General features: G+C 49.6%; 1 protein-coding gene across 1 annotated transcript in view; it reads left to right on the forward strand.

The window, feature by feature from the left end:
- Nucleotides 1-24100, forward strand: part of FAT2 (FAT atypical cadherin 2) — a 63886-nt gene extending 39786 nt beyond the window's left edge. Inside the window, exons 12-26 of the mRNA XM_014947761.1 lie at nucleotides 2225-2421; nucleotides 3054-3207; nucleotides 3964-4197; nucleotides 4989-5378; nucleotides 6677-6891; nucleotides 7497-7634; nucleotides 8283-8426; nucleotides 9113-9310; nucleotides 10375-11182; nucleotides 11972-12117; nucleotides 15630-16071; nucleotides 18480-18633; nucleotides 21022-21614; nucleotides 22408-22527; nucleotides 22577-24100. Of these exons, the coding sequence (XP_014803247.1) occupies nucleotides 2225-2421; nucleotides 3054-3207; nucleotides 3964-4197; nucleotides 4989-5378; nucleotides 6677-6891; nucleotides 7497-7634; nucleotides 8283-8426; nucleotides 9113-9310; nucleotides 10375-11182; nucleotides 11972-12117; nucleotides 15630-16071; nucleotides 18480-18633; nucleotides 21022-21614; nucleotides 22408-22527; nucleotides 22577-23061 (4418 nt within the window). The 3' untranslated portion in view covers nucleotides 23062-24100. The remainder of the gene's footprint in view (nucleotides 1-2224; nucleotides 2422-3053; nucleotides 3208-3963; nucleotides 4198-4988; nucleotides 5379-6676; nucleotides 6892-7496; nucleotides 7635-8282; nucleotides 8427-9112; nucleotides 9311-10374; nucleotides 11183-11971; nucleotides 12118-15629; nucleotides 16072-18479; nucleotides 18634-21021; nucleotides 21615-22407; nucleotides 22528-22576) is intronic.
- The last annotated feature ends 3461 nt before the right edge of the window (nucleotides 24101-27561 follow it).

Here is a 27561-nt window from a genome sequence, read left to right on the forward strand (position 1 = left end):
ATGAACCTGGGGTATCCCAAACTCTTCAGTAACTAACTGCAGTGGATGGAATTATCATTATAATAACTACCCCACCACTGAATTGTTCTAGTTATTTGGAAATAAATAAATAAGTAAAATATATAGAATTACACAGTACTGCACATATATGTATTTACATATAAGTAATTACACAGTACTGCACATATATGTATTTACACTTCCTTAACAGAGGAATAATTTAGACAGCGTATTGTAACATCTATTGGAAGGACCGAAGCAGAGGTAGAGCAGGAAGGAAGGTTTTTCTCACATAGATACTGATCTATATTGAAGTTCTTTGACCCAGCTTTTTCTCCTACAAACAGTGCAGTCAGTTTACTCATCACACATATGTGTAGCCTGCCTATATTTTTTTAATAACTATATATATGCATATAGGATGCATATGACTTTCTGGTATGAAATGAGTTTCCTATGAAGCTTGACAAACAAGTAGACATCACAAGGCTGTGTTCTCCTTAAACTGTTAACCACTCGCAGACCAATGGATATTTGAGGATGTCGTGTCAATCTTTGTGAGGGTTTTGGCTAACAAGAAATACTAGAGAAGACTCTTACATCCCCGAAACATCTGTTGTGCCAACTAAAAATAACCACTGCTGTAAAACAACAAAAATGTACTGGAATGTTTGTTGTGCATTTGCACAAGTAGAGGCTTGATTTTATGGCACTTTTTGACCCCAAAGGATTCTTTCTCAGACCCGGAACAGATACTTCAAATTAAAATGTTTGTTCAAATTCAAATGAGGACCCTTCAGGGTCAAAACATTTAGCCAGATCATGCTGCAGCCTGTTATCTGTTATTGTAACCATCCCAAACAGGGGACGAATGCCGGTACTTGCTATTGGTTTATGGCATGTCTAGGTATTTGCAAGCCTTTGGGAGGAAAGATTAAATCCATTTATGTATTTGCATTTCTGCCATCTTAAAAGATAGTAACTTCCAACTACTAAAACCTTTTCCAAGAATTAAAAGCTACTAAAAAATTCCAACTACTAAGCTTTTAAGTTTAAAAAATTTAAGAGAATGCACATTTATGTTAGTGGTGAATACCATATATTCTCTTTGATTTGTACCCACAAGCACCAGCCAAGCTCTATCCGTAAACATAAACACAACTGCAGTGAAATGCTGCAGCAAAACAGAGGAGGAGGTGAAAACAGAGGCTAGGTTCCCATTGTTCACCTGCACATTGATTTCAAACACACTGAAAAGGTTCCCGTTGTTCACCTGCACATTGATTTCAAACACACAGAAACTGAATCTGAGCATGAACTGGAGTCTCCCAGCCTCAGAAGAAGGGCTAGAAGAGGTCTCATTGTGCCTCCAGATTCACAACCTCATCACTGCAGAGCAAATGAAAACAGGGAGAGAGTGAATTTAATTTACCCGGCTGTTTGAGGCCCTTCAGAGTCTAATACAAACAAGCCCTGCAGCCAGCTCTCTTCATTGCCTGCCATTACCTAACGTGCTCCCTCCTCCTGCCTGATGGCACGGGTTCAGCAGAGGACACCAGCTCCTTGCCAGAAGAGAGGGATTCTCCAGGGGGATTCTCCACCCCATTCAAAATCTAACATCAGCAGGAGCAGCATGAATCTGGTGGACCTTAGAGTCTGCCCAGTCTGGATTTACCTGCCTCTCATAATTTGACTCCTTATAGCATCAAAAAATAGCCCCAGAAAGCTCAACTGTATATTAAACACATCTCTAGGTTAAAAGGAAATACAACTATACATGGTACTGTAGCTATAGGATCCAACCAATGTCTGCAGGGTATTTGCAGCTCTCAGATCCCTTCAGGAACATGCACCGAGAAAGACTGACACGCTTTAGGAAGGTGAGACAATGTGGTTTTGAGGCAATGAATATGCATGTCTGCAGAACATTACCGAGGCATTTCTGCAATCAGGAGCTGTTTCCTCCTTCCAGTGTAATGTGGTGCCTGCATAAGGCAGTGAATAAGAGAAGGAGGGAGGGTATTTCTCAGCTGTGCCGTGAGGCAGACCAAATGCTCCTCACCTGCCTGATACAACACTAATGTCCTCTCTGTGTCACCACTGCAAGTCCTTCAGGTGTCCTAAGGGACTGGCCGTGGACACACTTATATCCCCTTTCCTTATATCCCTTCTTATAATCAGACTCAGTAAATACCTTTTTTCCTTGCCTCCCACCCCCTTCTAGAAGGAGATGTACTAGGACAGTTCACAGTTAACCAAATCGAGGGAGAATGGACTATTTCTTCCAAGAAGCCTCTGGACAGAGAAGATACAGAGAAATATCTCCTCAAAGTTATGGCCTCCGATGGGAAATTTCAGGCTACCACTGAAGTGGAAATTTTTGTTCTGGATATCAACGACAACAGCCCTGAGTGTGGCCAGGTAAGATGTCTGTCCTGGGACACTGGGGGCACAAGAGGAGCATCTGGGAAGAAGAGAACACAATAGCAAGGAAGAAAGAACAGAAAAAGCATGTTAAGAGGGTTTAGCTTGTCATAATTCTTCTCACACGATCCTGTTGCTTTGATTATGTTTAGCAATTTTAATTAAGCTGCATGTCAAGCAAGAACATTAAGTCTAGCCTCCAAGCATGTTTGCCAGCAGTAAGTGAGCGCCTAAGCATTATGAAGGATAATTTTTGGAGATAAACAATGCCAGGAAGCCTCCTGGGTAGGGGCATGTAAATTACTGACTTTTATATCCTGCTAAGCTGAGAGATTCCCATCGGGAGGTTTGTTATTGTAGAGAGCTGATTGCTGGTATGGATGTTACCCATGGTGAGAAAGAACAGAAGCGGTTGCTTCCCAAAGGAGATTCAAAGGCTTGTGTGAAATGAGCTCACTGGTCCCAGTCCACACCCCAGCAGCCAGCAATGTGAGGCACATTGTGTTCCCCTATAAACCACACGGTTTATCCTTCTCTCTGGTGATTCTGCTCGTCCATTCCCCCCCCCATACAAGGTGAAGTACTTTGGAGATGGCTCAGATGCCAATGACACTTTCTGTCCTCACCAGATATTCTACACTGGGAGAGTCTCTGAAGATGCTCTGCCGGGTCTTTTCATTTTGAAAATATCAGCAACCGACCCCGATGTTGGCAGCAATGCCCAGATAACGTACAGCCTCCACGGCCCCGGCGCAGAGGAGTTCCGGCTGGGCCCACATACAGGTGAGAGCTGGGCAATGGGATGCTTTTATCCTCTTCCTCACCCCCTCCCAAGAAATGCCAGCTCCCGGCATGGCTCAACGCTTATCTCCTCTTGAGCAAACAAGAGGACTGTTCATTCCAGCTCTCCCAAGCTAGGAGGGAATGGCAAACAGGCAGGTTTATTGCAGTACAGTAGAGAGGAGAGTGAGCTCTGCATCTTCCTGCTACCTTTCTTTACAAATGTTGGCATTAGCATTATTAAAATGAAGAGCAGACACTATTGCTAACAGCCATGTCTCAAGGAGGAGACATCAGCAAGTATTTGGCTTGAGCTAAAGAACCAAGTTCTAAACTCTAAAGAACATCCTATCAGACCTTGGGCAGTATATTTGCCCAAACAGACAAGATGATCCTCCTCTTAGAGATCACTTGGGGTTCATTACATTGCAGAATGCTTAATGTGGTGGGGTCTATAAAAGTGCTTAGAAGTATAATTTATTTATGAGCCCTTTTATCCCATGACGGCATCCTTTGCGTGAAGTTCAGCCCAACTTGCAGGACTCACCGTCCTGCCAGGACACTGGCTGGCAGTGATCTGAGAATAGCCCCAAGCAATGTGGTGTGGACACATCACCACTATTAGCTGGATTGCACAGTGTTCAAACCCACGCTGTTGTCTCCCACGGTTCATCCAGGCAGGCAGCCTTCTTGACCTTCTCTGAGCTCTCCTAGGCTACAGTTGCAGGAGAGAAGACCATCTCCTGTTCTTTCCAACAGGGGAACTGACCACGTCTGCACCTCTTGACCGCGAACAGAAACCTATGTACCATCTTGTTGCCAAAGCGACTGATGGGGGAGGCCGTTCCTGCCAGGCAGATATAACACTGATCGTAGAGGACACAAATGACAACGCACCAAGATTCTTCCCCAGTCACTGCGCCGTGGCCGTTTTTGACAACACCACAACAAAGACACCCATCGCTGTGGTTGCTGCCAGGGACCTTGATGAAGGTGAGTCAGAATGAGATTTACTTTTTAGGAGAGTTCATCTTTCATCCTGAATAGAAACCTTTGAAACCTAGGGAAGGGCTACAGCAATGGGCATAGATGATTGAATCTTGGCGAAGATGTGCCTGGATCTCATCGCTGACATGTTCTTGTCTAGCAGGCTTTTTGTCACCCTGTAGGAAGTGCAATATCTGTAGAAACATGCAAAGACAGAGTTTGAGGATGTGCTCAGTAACTGTAACTGTGGTGCAGAGTGTGAGCTGACACACGGTTTGTCTGGGATCCAGACAGGACAGAAACTTTACCAAAGATGGAGATTGAGAATGAGCACAACAAGGAAAAAAGGAGCTTTAGATCTAGATCTAGGTTAGATGGTATGGATTGTGGGGTCCTTCTGAAGACACAAAGATTCTTAGAAACATAGGTAAGGCTCCTAAGAAAGGAACTTTCAATAAACCTCTCCAGCAGAGACTGAATTTACAATGACAGAGAAGCAAGATCAAATTTATCTGCTTTGGAAGCAGAGATATGAAAGGAAATTACATTTAAAAACAAGGGAATTAAAAACAGGAAGCACCAGTAAATACAGACAGATGATGTTGATGGTGAGGGTGGCTAGATGCCTGAACCTACAGATGGACAGGGGCACACTAGATATCCATACAGCCTCCATTTTCCCTAGGAATTTAAGGTCATTAAGTGCAGAAAGTCCTAATGGATTAAAAAAAAATAAAATAATAAAACCAGCAGCATTCCTACCAGGAACTAATGTAGCCTGTCTTTCACCCTTCCAGGTCTCAACGCTGAGGTGATCTATTCTCTGTCTGACTCTGCCAACGGACACTTTTCAATTGAGGAAACCACAGGGGTGATCCGTCTGGAAAAGCCTCTGAAGGATTCCCAGCATTCAGCATTTGAGCTGACAGTCTGTGCTACTGACCGAGGCACCCCAGAGCCCCTCTCTGCTCTTGGCACTGTCACTGTCTCCGTTGTGGATCTAAATGAATATCTGCCTGTTTTTCTGGCCCCCGAATACGTGGCCATGGTAAAAGAAGACGTGGCTGTGGGTACAGAGGTCCTCAACTTGTCAGCCTTGACAAGGGACAATGCAGAAAACACAGAGATCAAGTACGAAATTGTGAACGGCAATGACCACGGGAAATTTCAGCTCAACTCAAACACAGGTAAGATGATCTCATCCCCAAGCAGGTCCGGATTGACCCAACATCAAAGGCTGTCCTTAGATGTGTCTTATCTGGTTCTTCACCACTTGGCTTGCACTTCTGCCAGAAAAAGGGTAGGGAATACAGGCTTCTCTTCTACCCAAAATTTTGCCAGCCAAGTCACTTAAGGAGTGATCCAAATCTTACTGAAAAAAGAGATTCCTGCTATACATCTGGGACCTAAGACAGGTCCATGGGAATGAGGAATATGTGGAGAACAGGATGGGGAAATTTTTTCCACTTCAAAAGGCAGGAGAAGGTGGTTTCATTTAAAAAGTCTCTCCATCCTGATCCCACAAAGAACCTGCAGCCCAGGGTAAAAGGCAGCTTTATTAGGTAGCACTCAATGACTGTGGATAACACTGATCTGTTAACCATAAGCAGGTGTTGGGCCAGGTTTACCAGCCAAATAAATCACTGCTCTGTTTCCACAGCGATCTGATAAGAGTTGTTATCAAAAGACCAAGGTTAACTCTGTGAAACAAGCCCTTGGCTACATCATCAATGGCCTTCTGCCCTTGGCTGTAACATCCTCATCCACAGCACCTTCCTCAGCTTCTCTGTCCCTAAGGCTCTTGCTCATTTTTCCACACCAATCTTATTAGTTTGTACCTCTTAAAAGACACAGTGTCATTTCCAGGGAATAATTTTGTGACATTTTCAGTGCTGAACCCAGGAAAGCATTAAAGCACACATTCTGTCTCCTACAGACTATTTGTTTTCCTTCACTTTATGTCTTAAGCCCATGTTCCTCACTTGTTTTTTGAGATTAACAGCCTCTGTCTTCCTTCTATGTTGCATCCCAAGCCTCACCTACAAATCACACCTTTTTCTCCTGTACAACTCTGCATCTACATCTCGCATCTTTCCATCCTGTCTCTGACAGAGTTCAGTGATGCTCTACAACTGCCTTGGTCACAGCTTTCGGTACTGTTGGACTTTCATCCTATTTTGTCCCATATTTCCTCCAATCAAGATTGCTGGAGACCTTCCAGAATGAAAGTTTATTTCACCTCTTCAAACACTTGGTACCGGAATGAGGCAGGTTATAGCAGAATCAGTTCAATTATAGCTTGTTTTATGTGATGCCATGACCTTCAGTATCCTGACTTAAGCAGAGAAGGTCAAAGCTAGGTCAACAGAACCTTTTCAGCTGGGAGTTTGGCAACCATCTCTGTATATCTCCAGTATTACAAGAAACCTCATATGCCAGCCACTCAAAATATCTTCTGTCCTTTTCTGTCCATCTGCCAATACAGGTGCCTTATATATAAATGGGAGCTTAGACTTTGAAGCGAGTCACGAGTATTACTTATCCATTGAGGGCACGAGAAAGGGCTCAGCTTCTCTCAGCGATGTGACCATGGTGGTGATCAACATAACAGACATCAATGACCATGCACCAGAGTTCACCCAAGACCCATATTTTGCTGATATCCGGGAGGATGCTGCAGTTGGAGAAGTCATCCTCACGGTATGGTTATGAACCAGGCCAGCTGTTTTCATCTATTCTTTTACTTGGGCTATGCATTATTTACTTTTCTTTTGTACTTTTCTTTTCCTTGGACAGAGCCACTTCAGTGGGTCTGTGACATTCAACATCTAAGATTTAAGCATGACTTCGGAAAAGGACGATTGGCAGAATTCCTGATGCTCCATAGACAGGAAAAACACTTTGCCTTATCTTTAAGTGAAAGCTTGAAATACCTAAGGGGAGCTCAGGAGCTTTGAGGACCTCCCAAGAGAGCTAAAATGCCTGCAGAAGGCCAATACTCTTGCGACCTGGGGAAGGCAGAGGCTTCCCTGGGTAGAGCAGCAGAGCTCAACTCCATGTTACCATCACAGGGATAGTAAAGTCAGGAATGGGACAGGGAGAAAGACATCATTGTAGCTGTGTTGAGTTTTGTCTTGAAAAAAAAATTAATGAATGACACTTACGTAAACCACTTTCCTTCCTCCTCCTTTTTTGAGCCAAGCTCAAACCAATACCCTTAAACGTCAAGGAGGTCTTGCCCTCATCCCTCCATGGCAAGGCCCTTTTGGACCAGGGTTCCTAGCTTTTTTTTTTCCTCCCAACAGGTGTCAGCTGATGACCTGGATGGAGCAATGAACAATCAGATCACATATTCAATTGTGGAAGGGAACCCACTGGGACACTTCGCCATTCAATCCAAAAGTGGGCAAATTAGCATTGCCAAGCACTTGGACAGGGAGGAGGTGAGTTCAAGAGAATGGGAACAGGAAGGCTAAAACAGATGGGCCCAAAAACTCTGAGGAAGCACAGCATATTCAGCTACCTCCTGTTTCTACTTGTAATACTGTAAGCAGAAGGCAAGTCTTCATTCATTTTCTAGACTCATAGTGCTGTAAGAAGGCTGGGCGTTAGGGAAGGAACACAGTGGCCTTCAGTGGTAACAACTCTTGGGCTTCAGACTGCTCTATTGGTGCTTCAGGGTGGCTGGATGAGAGTCAGGCCCAAACTGGAAACCAACATGGCTGGTTTCTGTTTCTGTGTATCAGAGGGTTATAGAAAACAGGTAGGGGGAGGAGATGGAAAGGTCACCTGGACAATCTAATTCATAAAACAGTAGCAGCTCAAAACACTATTGACAGATGTTTGCCCAGCTTAGTCTCATCCATCTTTGGCATGTTGTTTCCCTTCTCTGAAACTGTTGTGAGGCTGATTTGCTTTAGCAATGGGCTTTGAGATTTATGGATGGAAACCTTAGACAAGGGCAAAGCTATCGTTATGGTGCAATGCACGGCCTCAAGTATTTCAACAAGCTGCAGCACAGCAAAACATCAATGTGAGAAAGCCACCATTCCTCCATTTCTCCCAATAATCATGAACTATGTATCCTTCAGATCCCTAGTTATTCCCTGACAGTTCGAGCTACAGACAATGGCCACCCAGCCCAGTTCAGTGACGTCGCTGTGCATGTCCATGTGTCTGATGTCAATGACAACCCTCCTCGGTTCTTCCAGCTCAACTACAGCGTGGTGGTGCAGGTAAGTCCACAGGTGGTTTGTTCTCCTAGTCCATCTCAGGGTACTAGGATACTCATGCACGGGCTGCTGTTGGAGCAGAGCAGGGAGACAGTGACGAAGCATGTTGTTGCTTTGTGCTCATTGCCACAAAGAACAGGCAGCATCTGCAGGGGCAGATATTCTGCCAACAGATGCCATTTTCTCTTTCCAATTGCTTCAGGCACCTCCTGTCCTTTCAGTACAGAGAGTGCAGAGCTTTTCACACTTTCCAAGCCTGACCTGTAGCCTTTTTCTCCATTGCAATCATCCATGTCTACACCACGACATAAAGAGCAGACCCAAGCACACGGCCAAGCATCATCATGTCTGCTGGATGCAGCCCAGTTATCGCTTGGACTCAAAACACTGATATGTATTCAGAAAGAAACAAAAACAAAACATGTTTTCATTTGCTCTTACGCTGGCATGACTCAAGGGGGAAGCAAGGGCATCAGCTCAGCTGTCCATGCTTAGTTGCCACATATACAATGCCATGGAAGGGAGTCCCTTGCCACCACTGGGTCTCTGCCATTGCTGAAGTACTAGAGAGATATACATGGGGTGTGAGATTTGTTTCCCTGTTCCTGATCCAGCAGCTCTAGGGACACTGCGGGTTCCCCTGGGCCTCTTTGCTTGCCTTTCTTCACAAGCATCTTTCCCCATTTCAGGAGAATGCTCCCGTGGGTACAAGCGTCCTGGAGCTGATCATGAGTGACAGAGACTCCCCAGAAAATGGACCGCCATATTCATTCCAGATCACCCAGGGCAACGATGGGAAGGCTTTTGATGTCACCCAAAATGGTCTGCTGGTGACATCGTCTGTCCTGAACAGAAGAATGAAAGAACAGTACTTATTACAAGTCCAGGTAAAGCCTGCCTTACTGTCCTGGTATCTGAATCCCCCATTCAGGTTAATTAGCACCAAAATGAGATTAGGATGGCACAGCTGGATGGAAACATCTCTGGCTTTGGAGAAATCCAATCCAGGCACAAACGATGCAGCTTTGAGCCAGATCCAGAGCTCATTTCTCCACACAGTCTGCCCACAAGAAGCTGGGGCCCAGCTTCTGCATTGATAAAAATCAGATAATATGATGATGAGAAATACTCTGTCAGCAGTTTCCTTAGACAGATGCTTTTCCCAGCATCATTCTGGTGACTTCCAGTTTAAAGTGAGACCTGCATCTGGTCCTACAAACTTTCTCCAATTGTCCTGGTCATTTAAGAAGTGGTTTAAACTCCTCTTAAAAGAGAATTTTTATTGTTGCAGAATGAATTATTTTTCAATGTTATCAGTAAGGGCAGTCCATTGCAAACAAAAGGATAACAACAATTAAAGTACATACTTCTTCAGTAATGGCAGTTGTTATAAAAGCTAAGTACTGTTATAATATAAACCTCAACCACTACCTGCCTAAGATTAGGGAGAAACTTATCCTATAATCTGATTGTTCACATTTTTCTATTTTGAGGTTCCCTGACTCATGCTAGACAGACATTATCAGAGGTGGGACATGGGCTTAAACAGTCCGGAAGATGAGCAAATCTGTTGACGTGCGTAACCGCTTTATATATCTTTGTACACTTGGTTACACATGGAGCCCCAAAGATTGGCAATATCTCTAAAGATGATTAATCCTCAGGAAATCAGAGCCAATGAGCACAACTCTACTGCTAATAGAAGGTCTGAGTCAGTCTCCATGCTGGAAGGTATGCTGCCATTTCCCTGGGGCCATCTCCAGGCAGAGGTCCAACATTGCTGCCAATTTTTCCCATTCCTTCTTCATTCCCAACCTGCTGCCCGACACCTTCCACCCACTGCTACCTGCAAGGCACTCTCCTTCACAAGACCTTATCAGCCCATCCAGACAGGTGAGGTGACAGTAAGCCAGCATGTGGCTATAACAGATCCTTCTCTTTTCCTTGGCAGGTCTCCGACAGCGGTATCCCTCCCCTGTCCTCGTCTGCATTTATAAATATCCAAGTGACTGAGCAGAGCCAGTATGCCCCCTCAGCCCTTCCCCTGGAAATATTCATCACCACCAACGAGGAAGCCTTCCGAGGGGGTGTTCTGGGCAAGATCCATGCCACGGACCGAGACCCCCATGACACGCTGGTGTATACTTTGGTGGCAGAGGTGCCCCAGGAGGGGCTCTTCTCCGTTGGGACTGCAGATGGGAAGATCATTGCTGGGGACAAGCTTCCCCATGGCCATTATCTTCTGAACGTGACAGTCAGTGATGGTACCTTCACAGCTACCACCAGCGTCAACGTCCATGTGTGGTGCTTCACACAGGAAGCCTTGGACAAGGCGGTGGTGCTACACTTCCGCCACCTCTCCCCTGAGGAGTTTGTGGGGGACCATTGGCGCAACTTGCAGAGATTTCTGGGAAACATCCTTGTCACCCGGCGTCAAAACATCCACATGGCCAGCTTACAGCCTGCAGCTACCTCTGATGGAGTGGACCTGCTCTTGGCTGTTGGAGAGCCACACGGCTCCTTGTATGAGCCTCGGGTCCTCGCGAATAAGATCACTGTGTCAGCTGGGGAGATGGACCAACTCGTTGGTCTCCGGATGAAGAAAGCAATTCATGTGCCATGTCATGGGTCAGATTGTGCCCACCGTGTCTGCAAGGAAACCATTCAGCTGGATCCAGGCATGATGTCTACGTACAGTACTGCCCGGCTCAGTGTCCTCACCCCACGGCACAGCTTGGAGCAAATCTGTTCTTGCAATGGTGAGCAATCCTTCCTGGTAGCATCCCACCCTATAAACCCGGGCATATTGTGTTTCCTTCTGTACACTGTCAGGCACCTGGGCTTTCTGTGGAATTAAGTTGCCCAATGACCACCAACTCTGCCTGCAATTTCCGAGTCAAATCTAGACTCTTAGAGCTTGAAAGTTTTACACAGTCTTTTTGGTGGTTTGTTTTGTTTTTAATAATCTCCTGTAGCATTTAATAACAGCAACATCTATGTCCATCATTGGGGAAAATCACCCATACCTAGCAGATAATGAAGCTCAGTGATCAGAATTTCCATCTCTGAGCTCCTGTGTTGATCCTAGACTCAGCAGACTAACTGAAAAATCTGAACAAAGCCAGATAAAGTATACTTGTTATACTCACTCTAGAATAGTGCAAGAAATAAATGGAGGGAGCAGGGATAGAGATTAGCATCACTTGGACAGGAACGGTAGAGGGATACCACAGAATAATATAAAGACTTATTAAGCATGAGGAAATTCAAGGGTGTTGTCGACCATGCTGAGGGCACCTAGAAGGTACTACAGGACAGAAATAGCCAGGCTGCTACTGCAAGATTGTTTTACAGTTGAGTAAATAGAAGAAATACTGGAGCTCCAAATGGGAGCTGTGGGAGATGCAGTGCGATGCTACATGGATTGCCATGGATGGGACTGTTCCTAGACAGTTATGGTGTCAGGCTGGGACAAGAGGCAAGGCTTGGTACAGTCCATAGTCTCAAAGTGTGACAAAGATGAGACTTTCTGCTCATTCTCCTTCCAGGAACGGCTGTGAGGTTCGGGGGCCACAGCTACATTTGGTACCAGCACACTCAGATCGGCTCCTGGCACATGCACTTTCGCCTGAAGACCCACCAGCTGCACGCTGTCGTGTTCTATGCCAACGGGACTGACCATGCCACTTTGGAGGTATGTATTGCAACACACGGGGATTTTTTTTCCAGCATAAAAAAAAAAAATCTTACTCTCTCAAGGAAGAGACTCACAGGAAGAAGATGCAATAATACACACCCTTAGTAATTCATCTAGTTAAAATATAAGACTTGGGAAGACAAGTGAGAGCCAAACAGAGTTTGGCAGTTGCCACAACCACAACTAGTGAATCATTTTTAACATCTACAAATGCACGTGCTGGTGTCTGGTGTGAAGGCAGCATGCACCTATATCATGGACATACATTGTCCTATTTCCTTACAGCTTGCTTCTCCATCCCTCTCTTACATCACACCTCCCAGGGCAAAGACTTTACCAGGTGGAATTTTCCCCAGACCAGTTTGCTTCCACTGTAGCAAAGGGCAAACTTCCCCCCAGACCTTAGGAGTGGAGTCAGCCTCACACTGAACACACAAACTGTTTGCCAGACTGCATTGTGGCTCAGTCCAGCACAGAGGAGGCAGCCACATAGGGCTAGAGGGTTGGGGTAACAGGGTAGAGATGAGGAGGGCACAGGTGAGCTCTGAAATTGGGAATATCACCAGCCTTTACCTGCATCAGAGCATATGCCAGTCAGGTCATGCATCTAATCAAATGGACACCAAATTAAAGGTCCTTTACAGTAATGGACAGAACAGAAAAAACAGGAGTCTTAAGTGCCATTTCTCAACCCCCCACTCTTTTCAGCTGCTTTCTTCAAGGGGTTTCACCGTTTCAGACACCTGCAGAGCCAGGAGCATTTCAGTCTCTCCTCCCTCTGGCCACACACTGAATCTACCCAGCATTCAACAACCATCTCCCTCTTTGGCAACAGAAGGAAAGTAGCAGATGATTAAAGGATAGGGGGTTTGTACATTCCTCAGCAATTAAATTCAGACTAATTTGAGAGCAAGATCATAGGACATATTTACCAGCTTACAGACATTTGTCCCCGAGACTAATCACGTTGAGATCTACACACTGTAACCTACCTGGAAGTGCTCATCCTGTCCCTGAATACCCTCATCCCTCCTTATGGTTTCACAACCCCATCTTCCTATTTTGAAATACTTTCCTTTCTACTGTTATAAAAGACCTGCACAGACAAGGAGCTGCACAGCAACGAATGCCCAGGGACCTGCCCGAGGTACATATTGCAAGCTCCTGCTGCCACAGCCATTGCCCTTAAGAGAAAGAGCAGAGGAACAACATCCCTGTGCCCAACTCAAAGTGACTTTAAGCTGCATTGTAAATGGCTGATAAGAAAAACTTCACTTCTCAATAAGGGTCTCTAGCTTTCTGCCCTTTCTCTGGGAAGAACAGTCACCAAACAGCTCAGCAGAAGGTGTCCAGCACACGGGGTGGTGCTCAGAAAGGATGAGATGGCAGGAAGCTCTACTGAGCCAGGCCTAACACACAGAGTCAAGGGAGAAAAAACTCATTACTGATGGAGTACAGCGTGTCCACAAGCTTTTCAATGGGAAACATTCATAAATCTTCCCCCATAAAGTTGCCTGTGAATCGTTTCTTCCCTGACTCACTTTATTGACAATATCTCAGGGATCAAACCATTTTTAGACCACCTGGTCTAAAAAAAAACTGAAGGAATCTCTCAAGACTAAGCTTTGTGGGCTGCAGTAGTCTAGGCATGAACCAAAGCCTTGAAAGAATCATAACCAATGGTTTATAGGTTTGCTGAAGGGGCTGAGTTCTCCTAAGGGCGTGCATATCATCACCCTTCCAATTACTAAACTGTCCTGACGTTCATAAATAGCATGCAGCAAGATGATGGCAAACCAGGCAAGCTGGGAAAGACTTGGCAGTCTGTGAGTTCTTGCTCCAGGGAATCGAGTTCTTAGCTTTCTCCCAGCCCCAGAAATTGATAAGCCCAATCTAAAGACCCATCTGAAGTGAAATCATGTTCCCCCAGATACAGCCAAGTGACAGAGCTCTCTGGTGTGCTTGCCAATTGTGCAAAGCGATTTACACACGTTGCCTCGAGGCCCTTCCATGGCGTGTGCCAGCTGCATCTAGTTCTTCCTTCCTTCAGCAGTTGCTCTCTCCTCCTACTGGGGTTTATTTATACCATGGACTCTTAAGAATTAACTGTTGTCCTGCTCCGCTTTTGGCCCCTCCAGAGTAGCCCCATCATATCATATCTAGGTTCTTCTAGAGTTCAGTGTATCACTCATAATCACTCCTCTTCTAGTCTCTGCCAAGCATCACCACTCCTCGCCGTCTCTAATGTCCCTCATGCAGATCTTTTTTTGCCTGGGATGTAATCCCTCATGTTACATAGCAAGCTCTGCAGGCTTTCCATTAATGTTTTCTTCCATCCGTCTCTTTTCTCCTTCTCTATAGGCTCTTGGCTTCCATGAGGGGGAGGTTTTATCAACAAAGCACCGGGGAGAAAAGGTGAAAGAGGGGTTTATCTCTGACTTCACCCTGAAACAGCACAGCTAACCTTTCATTTCTCCTTCCTCCATATGAGTTTTAAAGATGAATCTTGGGCCACAAACAGGATTTTCTGACATTCCAGTATAATGCAGTAGACAGTGGCACTATAGGCTCTTGGCTTCCATGAGGGGGAGGTTTTATCAACAAAGCACCGGGGAGAAAAGGTGAAAGAGGGGTTTATCTCTGACTTCACCCTGAAACAGCACAGCTAACCTTTCATTTCTCCTTCCTCCATATGAGTTTTAAAGATGAATCTTGGGCCACAAACAGGATTTTCTGACATTCCAGTATAATGCAGTAGACAGTGGCGCAGTTCGCTTTCAGAAGCTCAATAACTTGTCTTCCTCCCATCAGCTGGAGATCGAGGATTGGATTGCAACACCTATTAGCAGCTTTGGCCTGGCTTTCCAGCATGCTGGTGAGGAGCTGGGTACAACTCCTTGCTCTGTCTCCCAACTCCTCATTGTGTCCTCCTGAGAAAGCCACCAATGCTCCTCCTCGCCAAGGTTCTTCCAGCACCCTGACCCATGCCAAAAGGGGAACTGTTCCAGTACCTTTCCCACCACTAAGTGAGAACAGAGCAAAGGCCACAGAACGAGTCCATCTGTGACTGCTGGTAGAGTTATGGATAGTCTGAATAATACCAGGGCTCTGACTAGGCTCAGGAAGGGGGAGAAGGGGTGAGCAGCTGCAGGAGTATGATCACACAGCTCTGCATCCTGTGATGTGGAAAGATGATTTTCCCTCCCTGCACACTGGTGAAAGGTTGCAAGGAAGGACCAGGGTGAAGTTGTGCAAGAGATGATGGTGTTTTGCAAAATAAAAGGAGGTTGCGGTCACTTAAACAGGTTTTAATTGGTCCATGCAAAGCTTAATATGGGTGAAAGAGCCTCACTGGTAATTCTTGGAGCCTGAAAGTTGGGATTCATCTTGATTCTCAATGTTTAGGTAGGGAGAGAGGGGAACAAACAGCAGGAGAGCTGTTGAACACCTCCATGAACAGCAGCCACCTGTATCACAGCTAACCATGAATTCTGGGACGTGTTTTGCAGATGGTTAATGGAGTCCCTCAACTTGGGTACAGCTGCCGGGGGAACTACACTGGGAACCTCTCCTCCTCACGTTTTGTGAGTGATGGTGAGTGGCACTCAGTCTTCCTGGAGGTGAAGAACACGTCTGTCCGCCTGCTCATCGATGGACTGGGAAATGCCTCTCTCCAGCTACCAGTGACCTGTAGCATCTCCCAGGGCAGACGAGACCTGCTTTTTGGGGGCCTCCGGCAGCCGCTCCAGTCCCAGAGAGTCACACGGGGGTTCAGAGGCTGCCTGGACGTGGTTGCAATCAATGGCAGAGAGGTGGTTCTCCTGCCTGGGAAAGGGCAAGCAAAGGAAGTCATGGAGGAGGTGGGGATAAAGCAGTGCTGCTCCCCGACTGGCGCCTGCAGCAGCAACCCATGTCTCAACAACGGGATGTGCTCCGAAACTCACGGAGGAGGTACGTGAATATCCCACGCAGAGCAATAAGCAGGGAGGGGAGGGGAAGGTGCAACCTCTTAATTCATCCCTGTGTGAGGGGGCGACTCCAGAGAAGAATCAGAGGTCCCCCATCCCGGGGGGGACCTCAAGTGATAGCTGACTCAGTGTGGCAGCAGCTGGGGGGTATGAGATCATCATCCTGGCTCTCCCCATCAGACCATGGCCCGGAGGGCAGGAGGGTGTCTCTAAGGAGTGTGCATGACCTAGGAGAGCACAGCTTTGCCAAAAACTCAAATGCAAATAGAAATTCCACCCACCCCTCTGCATCCTCTTTGCTTAAGGAGCCATTAGCAAGGCTAGAATCGGGCAAGATGGGATCATGCAGCGATAGTATCTGGGCAGAAACAAGCCAAGATCTTCGTCTATTCCCACTGCAGTCAGTGACTCCCCGGGGCTATGGGAAGGGATATGGGAAAACCGTAAACTCGAATCCAAGAGTCTCAGGCTGACATGGGGCGTGTGTGCTCAACAGAGTTTTGGTACCAGGCTTTGCCCAAGACAGTCTCACCACTGTCCCATTCCTCCCATCACAGCCTCCCCGCCGTGAGCTGTATCACAGGGACAGGGTGAGTTGGCCGTGGTCTCCAGGGGAGGAACAGCTCCCAGCAACGTCCACCCTTGTGTCACTGCCCTACACCCACGTCCCAGCTTCCAGAACAGTGGGGCTACTCCCTCTAATGCCCCATCTATCGAGATGGACACCATCTACACTTTGGCCCTTCCTTAAGGCAGAGGGATGCTTTCCGGGCTACTGCATGGGGCAGGAGATCCTCCTGCAGCTCTGTGCTCTTTGGGGCCGTTGCCAAAACCTGCACCCTGCCCGGCGAGCAAGCGAGGATGGAGGAGGGAGCACACCTCCTCCTGCCCTGCCCGCAGCCTCTGGGAACAACATTCCCAGCCCTGTCGACTCAGCAGCTGCCTGGTTCAGGTGAACTTGTTTGATACGAGGTGCCTCTGCACCAAACAGTTAGCCTGGCTGGTACTCACACCTCAGCCTTACCCCTGAGACCCTCTGCACAGAAAACCCCTCTGGCTGGGCTGGAAACTCAAGAAAATAATTCCCTCATTAATAATCATCCAGTGCCCTTCCCATGGCTTCCTTCCAAGGTGATGGGCTTCCCTGCAAATGGCCTGACTGCCCAGGAAAGAGCCTGTGGGACATGGCCCCGTAGAGGAACACGCAGGAGACTGCTGCGGTGAAGGGGTTGCTCCAGGACTGTGTAGTTTGGGAGGTTCTCCTGGCTGTTTGGCTTCCTCGAGCATTGCGGGCTCAAGCCTGGAGACCACGGGCACGCAGCACCAGTTTATGCAAAGCTCTGCCGAGGGATCTCAGGCGTGGGATTACATGCAGAGGCAAAGACAGGTCTGGGCAAGCGAGCCCGGGAAAGCCACGTGGCCACGTGAGAACGCATCTGTGCAGAAAGGGTCAAAGCCAGACCAGCCACCACATCAACCACAGCGCTCGGGACCACAGGTGCAAACCCATGTGAACCCCCTGCATCCAGGAACACGTGTGTGGGGGCACACACAGCCCTACCAGCATTGTCCAGCACCTGCTGCACAAGTGCCAGCACGTCCTGGCTGCACGACCGCTAACACACGTGTGGAAACAGGTCTGCCTTTGTTCACCCTGCGCTCCAAAGCAGGGATGTTTAGCTCGAGGATGAGCAGCAAAGATATTGCAAGATTTGGCTGAGCTTCCCACGTGGCACCACCAGCCCAGTGACTAGCAGGAGCTCTCAGCACAGCCAGGGACATTCCCATGCTTAGGGCTACACTAAAGAGCAGCCAAAAGCCCCACAGAGGAGCAGCCCCCTCCGAGTCCCCAGCTATGCTGGGTTTCTCTCTGGTTGCCACCAGACACCTCCCGGAGGGAAGAGAAACCCGGCGTGTTGAGACAGGCGCTTCATTCCGCGAGAACTGGCAGGACCAAAGGCTTCAGAGAACAATAAGTTACAGAGGATTGCGTTTAGCAGAGTCAGAAACTGTGAATCAGCCAGCCAGGCTCCCCTTCCTCTAACCTGAATTCATCCCCCAGTTTGTCCATGCAATAAAGCCGTGCCCCGAATGCATCCCTAGGGTCTGTGTCAGCCTGGGACAGGTTTGATATGTTGCCTAAATAGCCCTCTAGTGCCACTGCGTTGCCCCAGAGTGGCCACCCAGCATCTGGCAACTACTCCAAGTCCTGTACTGTGCCCACCAGCCCCCCGTGGATGGCTTGGGAGCCCCACAGCATCAAATACCTATGCTTAGGTAGCCAGACTGAGCCCTCTGTGGATGCCATCAGTGCCAGGCACTGCTCCTCCCTGTTCTTGCTGGTTCTTCCATGTGAATACAGTCTTCATATGGCACTCTCACCCTCTCCAGGTTACACCTGCATCTGCCCTGGTTTGTTTTCTGGGGAGCGCTGTGAGCTGGGGGACAGTCCCTGCGAGTCCAAGCCCTGCCTGCACGGGGGAACCTGCACCCTCTCGGCCACTGGCTACTCCTGCCTCTGCCCTGACTGGTCCCTGGGCGAAAGGTAAGGGCTGGGGAGGCTTCGGGCCGGGGGATCTCCCACGGTGGGCTGAAAACATGACCTCTGCCAACAAGCACTGCACCATTCTGAACCTCAGCAGACCCAGATGCTCTGGGATTAATTGCAAATTGCATGTAGCTGAGCATGGCACCAGGGAAGGCTCCAAAGGCAGAGCTGAGCAGACCAGGACATAAATAGCTCTGACATCCTGTGGTCATTGCCTCTCTGCCCCATCTCCTCTGAGCAGGAAGAATTTTTTTTTTTAAAAGATCTCCTCTCCATGCAGATGCTTTGAATGCCTCAGGTGTTATGGCTGCTGCAGGTTCAAAGCCTCTCCTTGCAAGGGGGGAGCCTCTCCCCACACGCTGCTCCTCCCCGTGGTGTGAGCTGAGCTCAGCTGCCATGGTGGCATCCTCCCAGAGGCCAGGGCTGCCGGGGAGCAGGGCACAGGCAGGCACTGCAGTGGGTGGCAGTTGGACACCCTGAGGCTGGGGGGAGGCTGGCTAGCACAGTTGTGAGGTTCCCCCTCCCTCAATAGCTGGGACACCCACCCTGGGTGCTACAGCAGCTACTTCAGCTCAGGACCAGCTCTGCAGGGCTCATCCAAAGGGATTTTCTGTCCCAGGTCACAGCCACGATTCATAGAATCATAGAATCGTCTAGGTTGGAAGGGACCTTAAAGATCATAGAGTCCAACCATCAACCTAACTCTGACAAAAAAAAAAGCAATAAAAAAAAAAAAAAAACCAAAAACCAACCTCCCACTCTAAACCATATTCCTGAGGACCATGTCAACCTGTCTTTTGAACACCTCCAGGGATGGTGCCTCAACCACCTCCCTGGGCAGCCTATTCCAATGCTGGATAACCCTTTCCGTAAAGAAATGTTTCCTAATATCCAATCTAAACCTCTGCCAGCGCAACTTGAGGCCATTTCCCCTTGTCCTATCTCCTGTGACTTGGGAGACGAGACAGACCCCTGCTTCTCTACACCCCCTCTTCAGGTAGTTATGGAGCATGATAAGGTCTCCCCTCAGCCTCCTCTTCTTCAGACTGAACAACCCCAGCTCCCTCAGCCGATTCAGCTCAGGGTAGTGGGCTACACTGAAAAGCACGTGCAGGATGCCGTTCCCCCTCTCCTGTCAGAGAGCCTACACATCTCCGTTACCACAAGGTGTTTGGCTTTGGCCCTGAACCCTACGGTTCATATCCCTTTGAAGTTCTCCCCATCAGCCTTGCAGCTTGGATGCATTGCCCATATGTGAAATGTCAGTGCACATTTGCCAAATACCTGCAGCGAGAGAATTAACCCAGGCCCAGAGGCTGCTCTGCTGCTCAGCATTACCCACCACAGCCACGCACACACCCCCATCGTCCCCCCCCCAGCCCCCTGCCCTGCCTCCAGCCCAGCCTGGAGAGATGCCCAGCACAGGCTCCAACAGCATCGCATCCAGCTCATCCTTCTGCCTCGGCCGCTTAACCAGGATGAACACTGGTCCTTCAAATCAATGCAAAGGCAGAAATTATTCGTGCAACTCTCGGAATAAAACCATGTAGCTGAGCATTAGGTGGCAGTGTAATCTCTGAAATCACCAGTCGTCCAGCCGGAGCCTGTGGGTACACGTTGCACACACCAGCTCACACATCCTGCAATACTGAGTAAGGAACAAGAGGAGCCCAAACCTCACAGACATTGCTCAGGAACAAGAAAAACAAAGGAAGGAAAGCCAACAAAGCATTGTATACTCCCCCTGGCATGGAGAGATCATTACTGTTGGAAGAAAACTACTACTGGGAAATGTTTAGGTTGTGTGAGGTGGAGCAGGACAGAGAATTAGAAATTAAGCCTCAGTTCTGCAGATGCTCCATAAAATGCGGAAAAAAAAGGCCTCACTAATGAGGATGCCCATTAACCACTTCTCAGGCTAGATGTTCCTCAAATGTTTTCTGCAAACTGCAGACATCCACAGATCACCCAGAAACCCCACAGAGCCTGGAGGACATCTAAGACTTCATGAAATAATTAACACATCTCAGAGTGACGCTGGGCTCCCTGTTTTAACAGGATGGGAGCATCTCTCTCTGTGGTGTTAGCCCCAGAAACTCCAAATACTCCTCTGAGGCAGGAAGCCCCCCATTTTAATTTGTTGCATATGACTGAAAAATAGGACCATCCTGCAAAAACATTGTCTCCTGAAAAGCATCATCTTATACTCAAGGATCATGGTCCTCTGCCAGGAGAGGCAGGTAGCACCGAGTTGAGCAAGGGAGGGAGAGCAGACCAGGATGGAGCATCCTTGGCTGGTGTAAGTCAGAGCCCTGGACTGGATGACGCAGTTTTAGCTGCATCCCTGGGCTGATGGTGGTTGTCTCCATCCTCTCCTCCCCACAGGTGCGAGAAGCTGGCCGAGGAGTGTCAAGACAACCCCTGCCGAAACGCCGGGCGCTGCGTGAGCAACCAGGGCTCCGTCCACTGCATCTGCCCATCGGACTACCAGGGGGACTACTGCACGCAGCCCATCATCACCCCCGCCATCGTGCCCACGCAGTGGGCGGTGGGGCCTGAGGAGATCGCGGAGATTGTAGCTGGCGTGCTGGGGGTGGCCATCCTGGCTGCTGCCTTCGTGCTCATCCGCAAGCGCTACCGCCACCGGGCCAAGGCCCACAAGCCCGTGGCCCGGGAGGACCCCGACCTGCTCTCCAAGAGCGAGTTCTCCAAGAGCGTGGGTGTGGGCACCCAAGCCGTGCCCCCCATCGAGCTCAACATCCTCAGCGATGCAGCACACAACAACCTGGACCGGGCCACGCCGGAGCAGCGCAAACCCACCAGCACCCCTGAATTTGTCACCTTCAACTCGGCCAATGCCCCAAAGCACCGGGGCACCATCGTGTGCAGCGTGGCACCCAACCTGCCCCCCGCTGCACCCCCTTCCAACTCCGACAACGAGTCCTTCATCAAGTGCACCTGGGCCAGGGAAGACATGGGTCAGTAGCCACAGATTTTTCTTGCTCTTACACATCCCTCTTCCTTCTGCAAAGTGGATAGAAGGTTTGCAAACTTGAGGGACCAACAGCATTGGTTAAAGCCAAGCAAAGCATGGGCAAGTGCTGCCCAAGCCCTGCTATGGGTCCTTTACTGGCTCTTCCCTCCCCTACATCCCAGTTTTCAGCTTTAACCTGCTCGGTCTCATACACAATCAGCAGAGAAACCCTTAATGCACAGCCTGGGTCAAAAGACCTTATAAAAGAGAATAATGAAACAAAGGGTTAAGAATTAAGAACCTAAAAGTCAGTGTGAGCTTTAGTGGAGGTATTTGTATGAATGCTCCCAGGCAGACACTTTGCATGGCTCTGGACAGCAAGGTTGCTGCTTTCGCTCCATCCCAGAGTTCATCACCAAAGGATGCTGTTAGAAGAGTTCACAAGAGTAATTACAGGGAAAGGAAGAGATCTAGAGGATCACTTTCTCTGCCCCATCCCCTCATCAAGGATGCAAGCTTCTTGCATCCAAACAGCATGATGAAGGGTGTCTGTTGGGTGCTAGAGTAGTGGATGTCTGAAGGGTGGTGGGAACACTGCCTCAACACAGCCAGAGGTGCCCTCAGGTCTCCTCAATTCCCATGGCAGCAAGCACAGCTCCCCCGTCCCCATGTCTCCTCTCTTCCCTGGTCTGTCACATCTCCTGTTGGCTCAGAATCTACAGGAGGAATTAGCAGGAGGGCAAGAGAGGGAAAACAGCAGCTCTAACTGCAGCTAACACAACTCTGTTTTATTCCAGTCTACCCAGCAGAAACAACCTACTGGCCCCCCCGGTACCTGTCATCAGACGTCCAGGAATATTCCCACTACGAGATCATTCAAGGCCCCCCCGCGTCCTCCTCCCCTCTGTTTTATTCCAGTCTACCCAGCAGAAACAACCTACTGGCCCCCCCGGTACCTGTCATCAGACGTCCAGGAATATTCCCACTACGAGATCATTCAAGGCCCCCCTGCGTCCTCCTCCCACCCTCCGTTACCCCCACCACCCCCTCCGCCAGCAGAAACAGAGCCGGTGGCTCTTTACGGGGGCTTCCCCTTCCCGCTGGACCAGAGCAACAAGCGGGCCCCCATCCCGCCCCGCTACAGCAACCAGAACCTGGAGGACTTCTTGCCCCTCGGCCCCGTGGACGTGGCAGCCTCCCAGTGCCAGAACGAATACACGGCCATCAGCTACTACCCAGCCCAGCTGGTGCAGGGCGAGGGCATCCCCTACCAGCCCGACCCCGGCTACAAGCGGGTGAGCATGCGGCTCAGCGTGGCACAGCCCTCCTACGCCGACTGCGAGGTGGGCCACCAGCCCAGCATCCGAGCCCAGCCCCTTCAACCCCCCAACTACGAGGGCTCCGACATGGTAGAGAGTGACTACGGGAGCTGCGAGGAGGTGATGTTTTAATTCCGGGAGATAGGAGGGAGGAGGGCTCATCCTTGAGATGAGAAGCGCATCTCCACAAGGAACAGTGTGCAGGGAGCTGGCACATGCCACCAAAGGGAGGCTTATGTGTGTCCCCCCCCAGCTTGCAGCATCTCCCCCTGCACAGCTGGGATGTAATTTGGCTGGATCCTTCTCCCCTGCTGCTGCCCTCCATGGTGGTCCTGCTGCAAACAGATGGGAAATGCTCCAGCCACCGCCAGGACACGGAGGATGCTCCTGGGATGCCAGTGACTAACCTGCCTCCTTGCCAAAAGGACTACACGCAGGACCACAGCGTTGCCACCTCCTCCCACCCCAGGCTCCCTGGCCACAGGGATGAGGAGGAGGGCAAGCACTGTAGGCATGGCAGCAGTCATGGTGGAGAAGGTGTGAAAGGACTAGCGATGTACAGCCTGGGAGTGCCCCAGGTGGGACAGCAGAAGCTCCCTGCCCCCAGCTCTGGCTCCATAGGCTTGCATCAAGCCAATAGTTTGCCCAGTGGCATGGATCAGCTGGTGCAAAACCCTCTTCCACGTCTGCTCCCCGACACAGGGAGAGAGACAAGGGAATGCAGCTGGCCCCATCAGTTCGTCCCTCACTTGGCCAACAGAAGTCCAAGAAAAAAAAAAAAGAATTCATTTCTGTAGAAAAACCAAGCAACAAGCCTTGTCGCACCAGGAACCACCCACAGACTCAAACCAGCAGCAAAGCAAGACCCCTGCCCAGTCGGGCTGTGCTCGAGGGAGAGCAAGGGAGACCCTGCCCTGAGGACGCGAGCACAGACGTGTCCCCGTGGCTGTCATGGTCCCACACTGAACACAGCAGTTCATGGTCCTACCATGCAGCTGGGACTCCATGGTGTACCCCAAAAAGACTGGCCAGCTCTGTGTGGCACCTCCTGCCCGAGACGGGGCACTGGAGCTACTGAGCGTGGGTTTGCCTGGATGGCCTTGTGCTTGGAAAACGTATTGTTTCTTCGTGAGAGGTTTTCTTTGGTTGGTTGTTTGATGTAACTTTTTTTTGTTGTTGATTTTTGGAAAGTATTAAAAGAGTTTGGATTTTTTTACTATCATGATCTTATTCGATAACTCAGGGATTCCCTTGGAAATAGGACATCCCTGTCTAGCTCCAGCCATGGGCAGCCCAAGGAATAACCGCTGATTTTGGACACCAGCACACCCAGCCTCTTGAGCCTCCAGAGTAGTACCAAGACAGAAAGTTCAATGCATTTTTGAGGGTCTTATAAGGGCCAGAGGAAGGCAGCAGACCCACAGTAGCCTGCTCCACTTTGGGAAATCACAAGCCTCCTGTATCTGTTAATTCAGGAGCAAAAGGGTTGAAAGGACCCAAATCCAAGCCTTGCCTTGATTCCCATCCCCAACTAAACACACCTGGGGAAAACAGAAATTCATCTCATTTCTGAAAGTAAAGCCACAGCCCTTAAAGAGATGACGATCAACCGATTAACCTGGAAATCACACCTGACTCAAGCATATCTGCAGAGAAGTCCACAAAACACCCAGCTCTGGGGGTCACAGGACCTGTAGACCCTACCCACAGTCCCATTCCCCTGCCCAAGCATCCCCTGGGCATTAGGGCCACTTGCCACTTCTCCAGCACCCACCAGCCCCCCAGAGTGCTCCCTGTTTTACCTCTCAAAGCTCTCACGCGCTTCAGCAACGATTTTGTCACCAAAACCCTCTGTCACTCCCCCACGCGCGCTGGGCAGCCTCCTCTGGAAAGGGCTCGCAGTCAACTAGAGAGCACGATCCACCTCGAGAGTTACCCCAGCAACAGCTGCTGACATCACAAAAGCTTAAAGCATCAGCGATGCTGTAAGTGGCAGTGATGTCATCAGCTATCACCATGGAGATGGCAAAGGGAGGACGAGGGGAGCAGCACCTCCAAGAGCCGAGGTCCGCAGGGGATAAAGCGCTGCGGGGGCCAAGAAGGGACAGATGAGGGGGGACCATCCCAGCCCAAGGCAGTGCCTCAGTGTCCCCTCCCAGGGGAAAAAGGCAGGACCCTTGAAGGACTTTGCCCAAAGATGCATATACTTTGGCTACACATGAGGGTCCTGCAGTTATGCCACAGCCCAGAAGGCAATGCAGAAATCCCAGTAAAAGACTCAGTTATCCAACAGCCCCATTGGGAAGATGCCAGCACACCATGCTAGAGCGAGGGAGTAGCGTGTTGGTGGGTATCAGCCCACCCCTGTGTCTGTATCACACAGCAGCCGAAAGGAAGCACAGGCAGTACAAACCAGCACACCCCAGAGCACTCAAAGAGAACAATCCCTGCACGTTAATTTAGGCACAGTATTTCTAAGCTCATACATCAGTGAGTGGTGTAAAGAAATGCAGGAAAGAACCTGGGGGAGAGTATAAAGAACTTTTTCTGTAATTCCAAGAGTTGCTTCAGGCTGGGGAAGAGACCTCCCGAGGTCCTGCCGGCCTCAATGACCCAACAACCCTAAAGCACTTTGCAGACAGAGCTCAGCATCATCTCTGCCAGGCCCCGAGGAACAGGGATGCCTCTGGGCAGGACCAGCAGAAGGAAATCCCACCTGTACAGCACACAGCTCCAAACCCCCAGTCCAACCACGCAAGGTTTATGCTCCCCCAGCACTTCAGGTCGCAAATCCTGCCCCCAGCTCCATATCCCAAGCCAGGGATTCACCCCACTCCCCAAAACACCCTGGGAATGCCACAGCTTCCTACCTGCTGGCTCCAGGGAGGCTCATCATGTAGAGAGACTGAGAAGAGAGTGGCACAACAACCTCCCTCCTGCCTGAAATGTCAGCTACAGGACGAGCATCACCTGGCAAGACCAACCCCCTTACCCCACCACAGCTGGGGTTAATCCCAAATTAAAGCCAGGGAGGGACTGCACTTGTGCAGGTCCCCAACTCAGCTTTCCTTGTGAGCTTTGCAGTTTCCTGTGATTGTTTTTAATAAAACTCTAAATGCAGCCGGGTCCCCCCAGCAGGCTCACCCCACTGTAGGAGGTTGTGAAGAGCAGGTTTTTCCTTGGACAGCAGCATTTTCTTACGGCCAAAAGAAAAGATGGGGGTCTACCTGCTCTGCCCCCATTTTCTGCTCATAAACCTGAGTTTCTGCCTTTGCTCGCTGGCATTTTCAGCAGAGTGGGATGGCATGAGCAGTGTTGCAGCAAGGACCCACCACTGCTGCTGGCTCAGCATCTGGGCAGGCTGTCACCGTGGTGCCATCCCATCCTCACTCCGAGAGTGCTGCAGTTTCTCAGCAACATGCACCCCTTCTTCCCATAAGGCAAACCCAAATTATTCTTCCCAGCATCAGAAGCAGCACAAATAACAGCAGTGATGTTTTTCTTTAGACTTTTAACTCCCCAGGGTCACCTTGGCTGGCAGCTGCAGGGCAGAGGAACAGAGATGATGCTTTGCTAAGTGGCACATGGGAAGGAGCAGCCTCAGCAAAGCCATTCCATGGAAAAAAGGACAGCCATGGATCCAGCCATGGTGACTCTCCATGGTCAGAAACACCCCGACCAGCAGGAGCTGCCTGTGCTCAGCCACCCCTCCCAGCCTGGGGTCCGAGTGGCCTCAGGTCCCCCTCCAGGGACCACGCTCCCCATCAGTCCGTGTACTTCAAGGAGACTTTTCTGCCACAGCTTCAAGCGATTACCTTTTCTTAGCACTGATTTCCCAAAGAGCCCCGCTAATGACACACCGCAATGGCATGAATTATTCAGCAGTGGGAGGATAAGCCGGGCTGCAGCGATGCTGGCGTGGTGCCTGGCCATCTCCCAGCGTGGGATGACTTCTGCTCCTTTGATCTCCTGGGTGGATCAGCAGCAGCTCGGCATCCACCACGCTGCCACCACTGGCACATGCCAGGCTCATTTTTTCAGCTGCAGCCCCGCTTTTGGCATAAACCAGGCTGCTGGGCCCCAAGACCCAGCCAAAAAGCCAAGGTCCAGCTTTGGTGGGGCAAGAGAGGAGAGGAAAGCCCAGGGAGGCCACAACCTACAGCCTACCCATATCAACGCATCCAGAAGAAAAAAAACTATTATTTTCAGAGCAGCAAAGCTGAAACACTTCTATTTGAAGTATCTCAAGGGCGGGCTGAGGGAGGAGGGAACCAGACTCTTTTCAGTAGTTGCCAGTGAGAGGACAAGGGGCAATGGGCACAAGTTGGAACATAAAGGGTTCCACTTGAATATGAGGAAGAACTTTTTCACGGTGAGGGTGACAGAGCCCTGGAACAGGCTGCCCAGGGAGGGTGTGGAGTCCCCTTCTCTGGAGATTTTCAAGCCCCACCTGGATGCAGTCTTGAGTAACATGCTCTGACAAGCTCTGGGTGGTCCTGCTTTAGCAGGGGAGTTGGACTAGATGATCTCTGTGGTCCCTTCCAACTCTAAAAATTCAGTGAAACCCCCAGCAGAACATGGGAGTCTCATATGCTGTTATGGGGGTGGGAAAAGCATAGGGTCTATCTGACC

This window comes from Calidris pugnax, unplaced genomic scaffold, assembly GCF_001431845.1.
Source record: "Calidris pugnax isolate Ruff unplaced genomic scaffold, ASM143184v1 scaffold27, whole genome shotgun sequence".
Classification (NCBI taxonomy): Eukaryota; Metazoa; Chordata; class Aves; order Charadriiformes; family Scolopacidae; genus Calidris; species Calidris pugnax.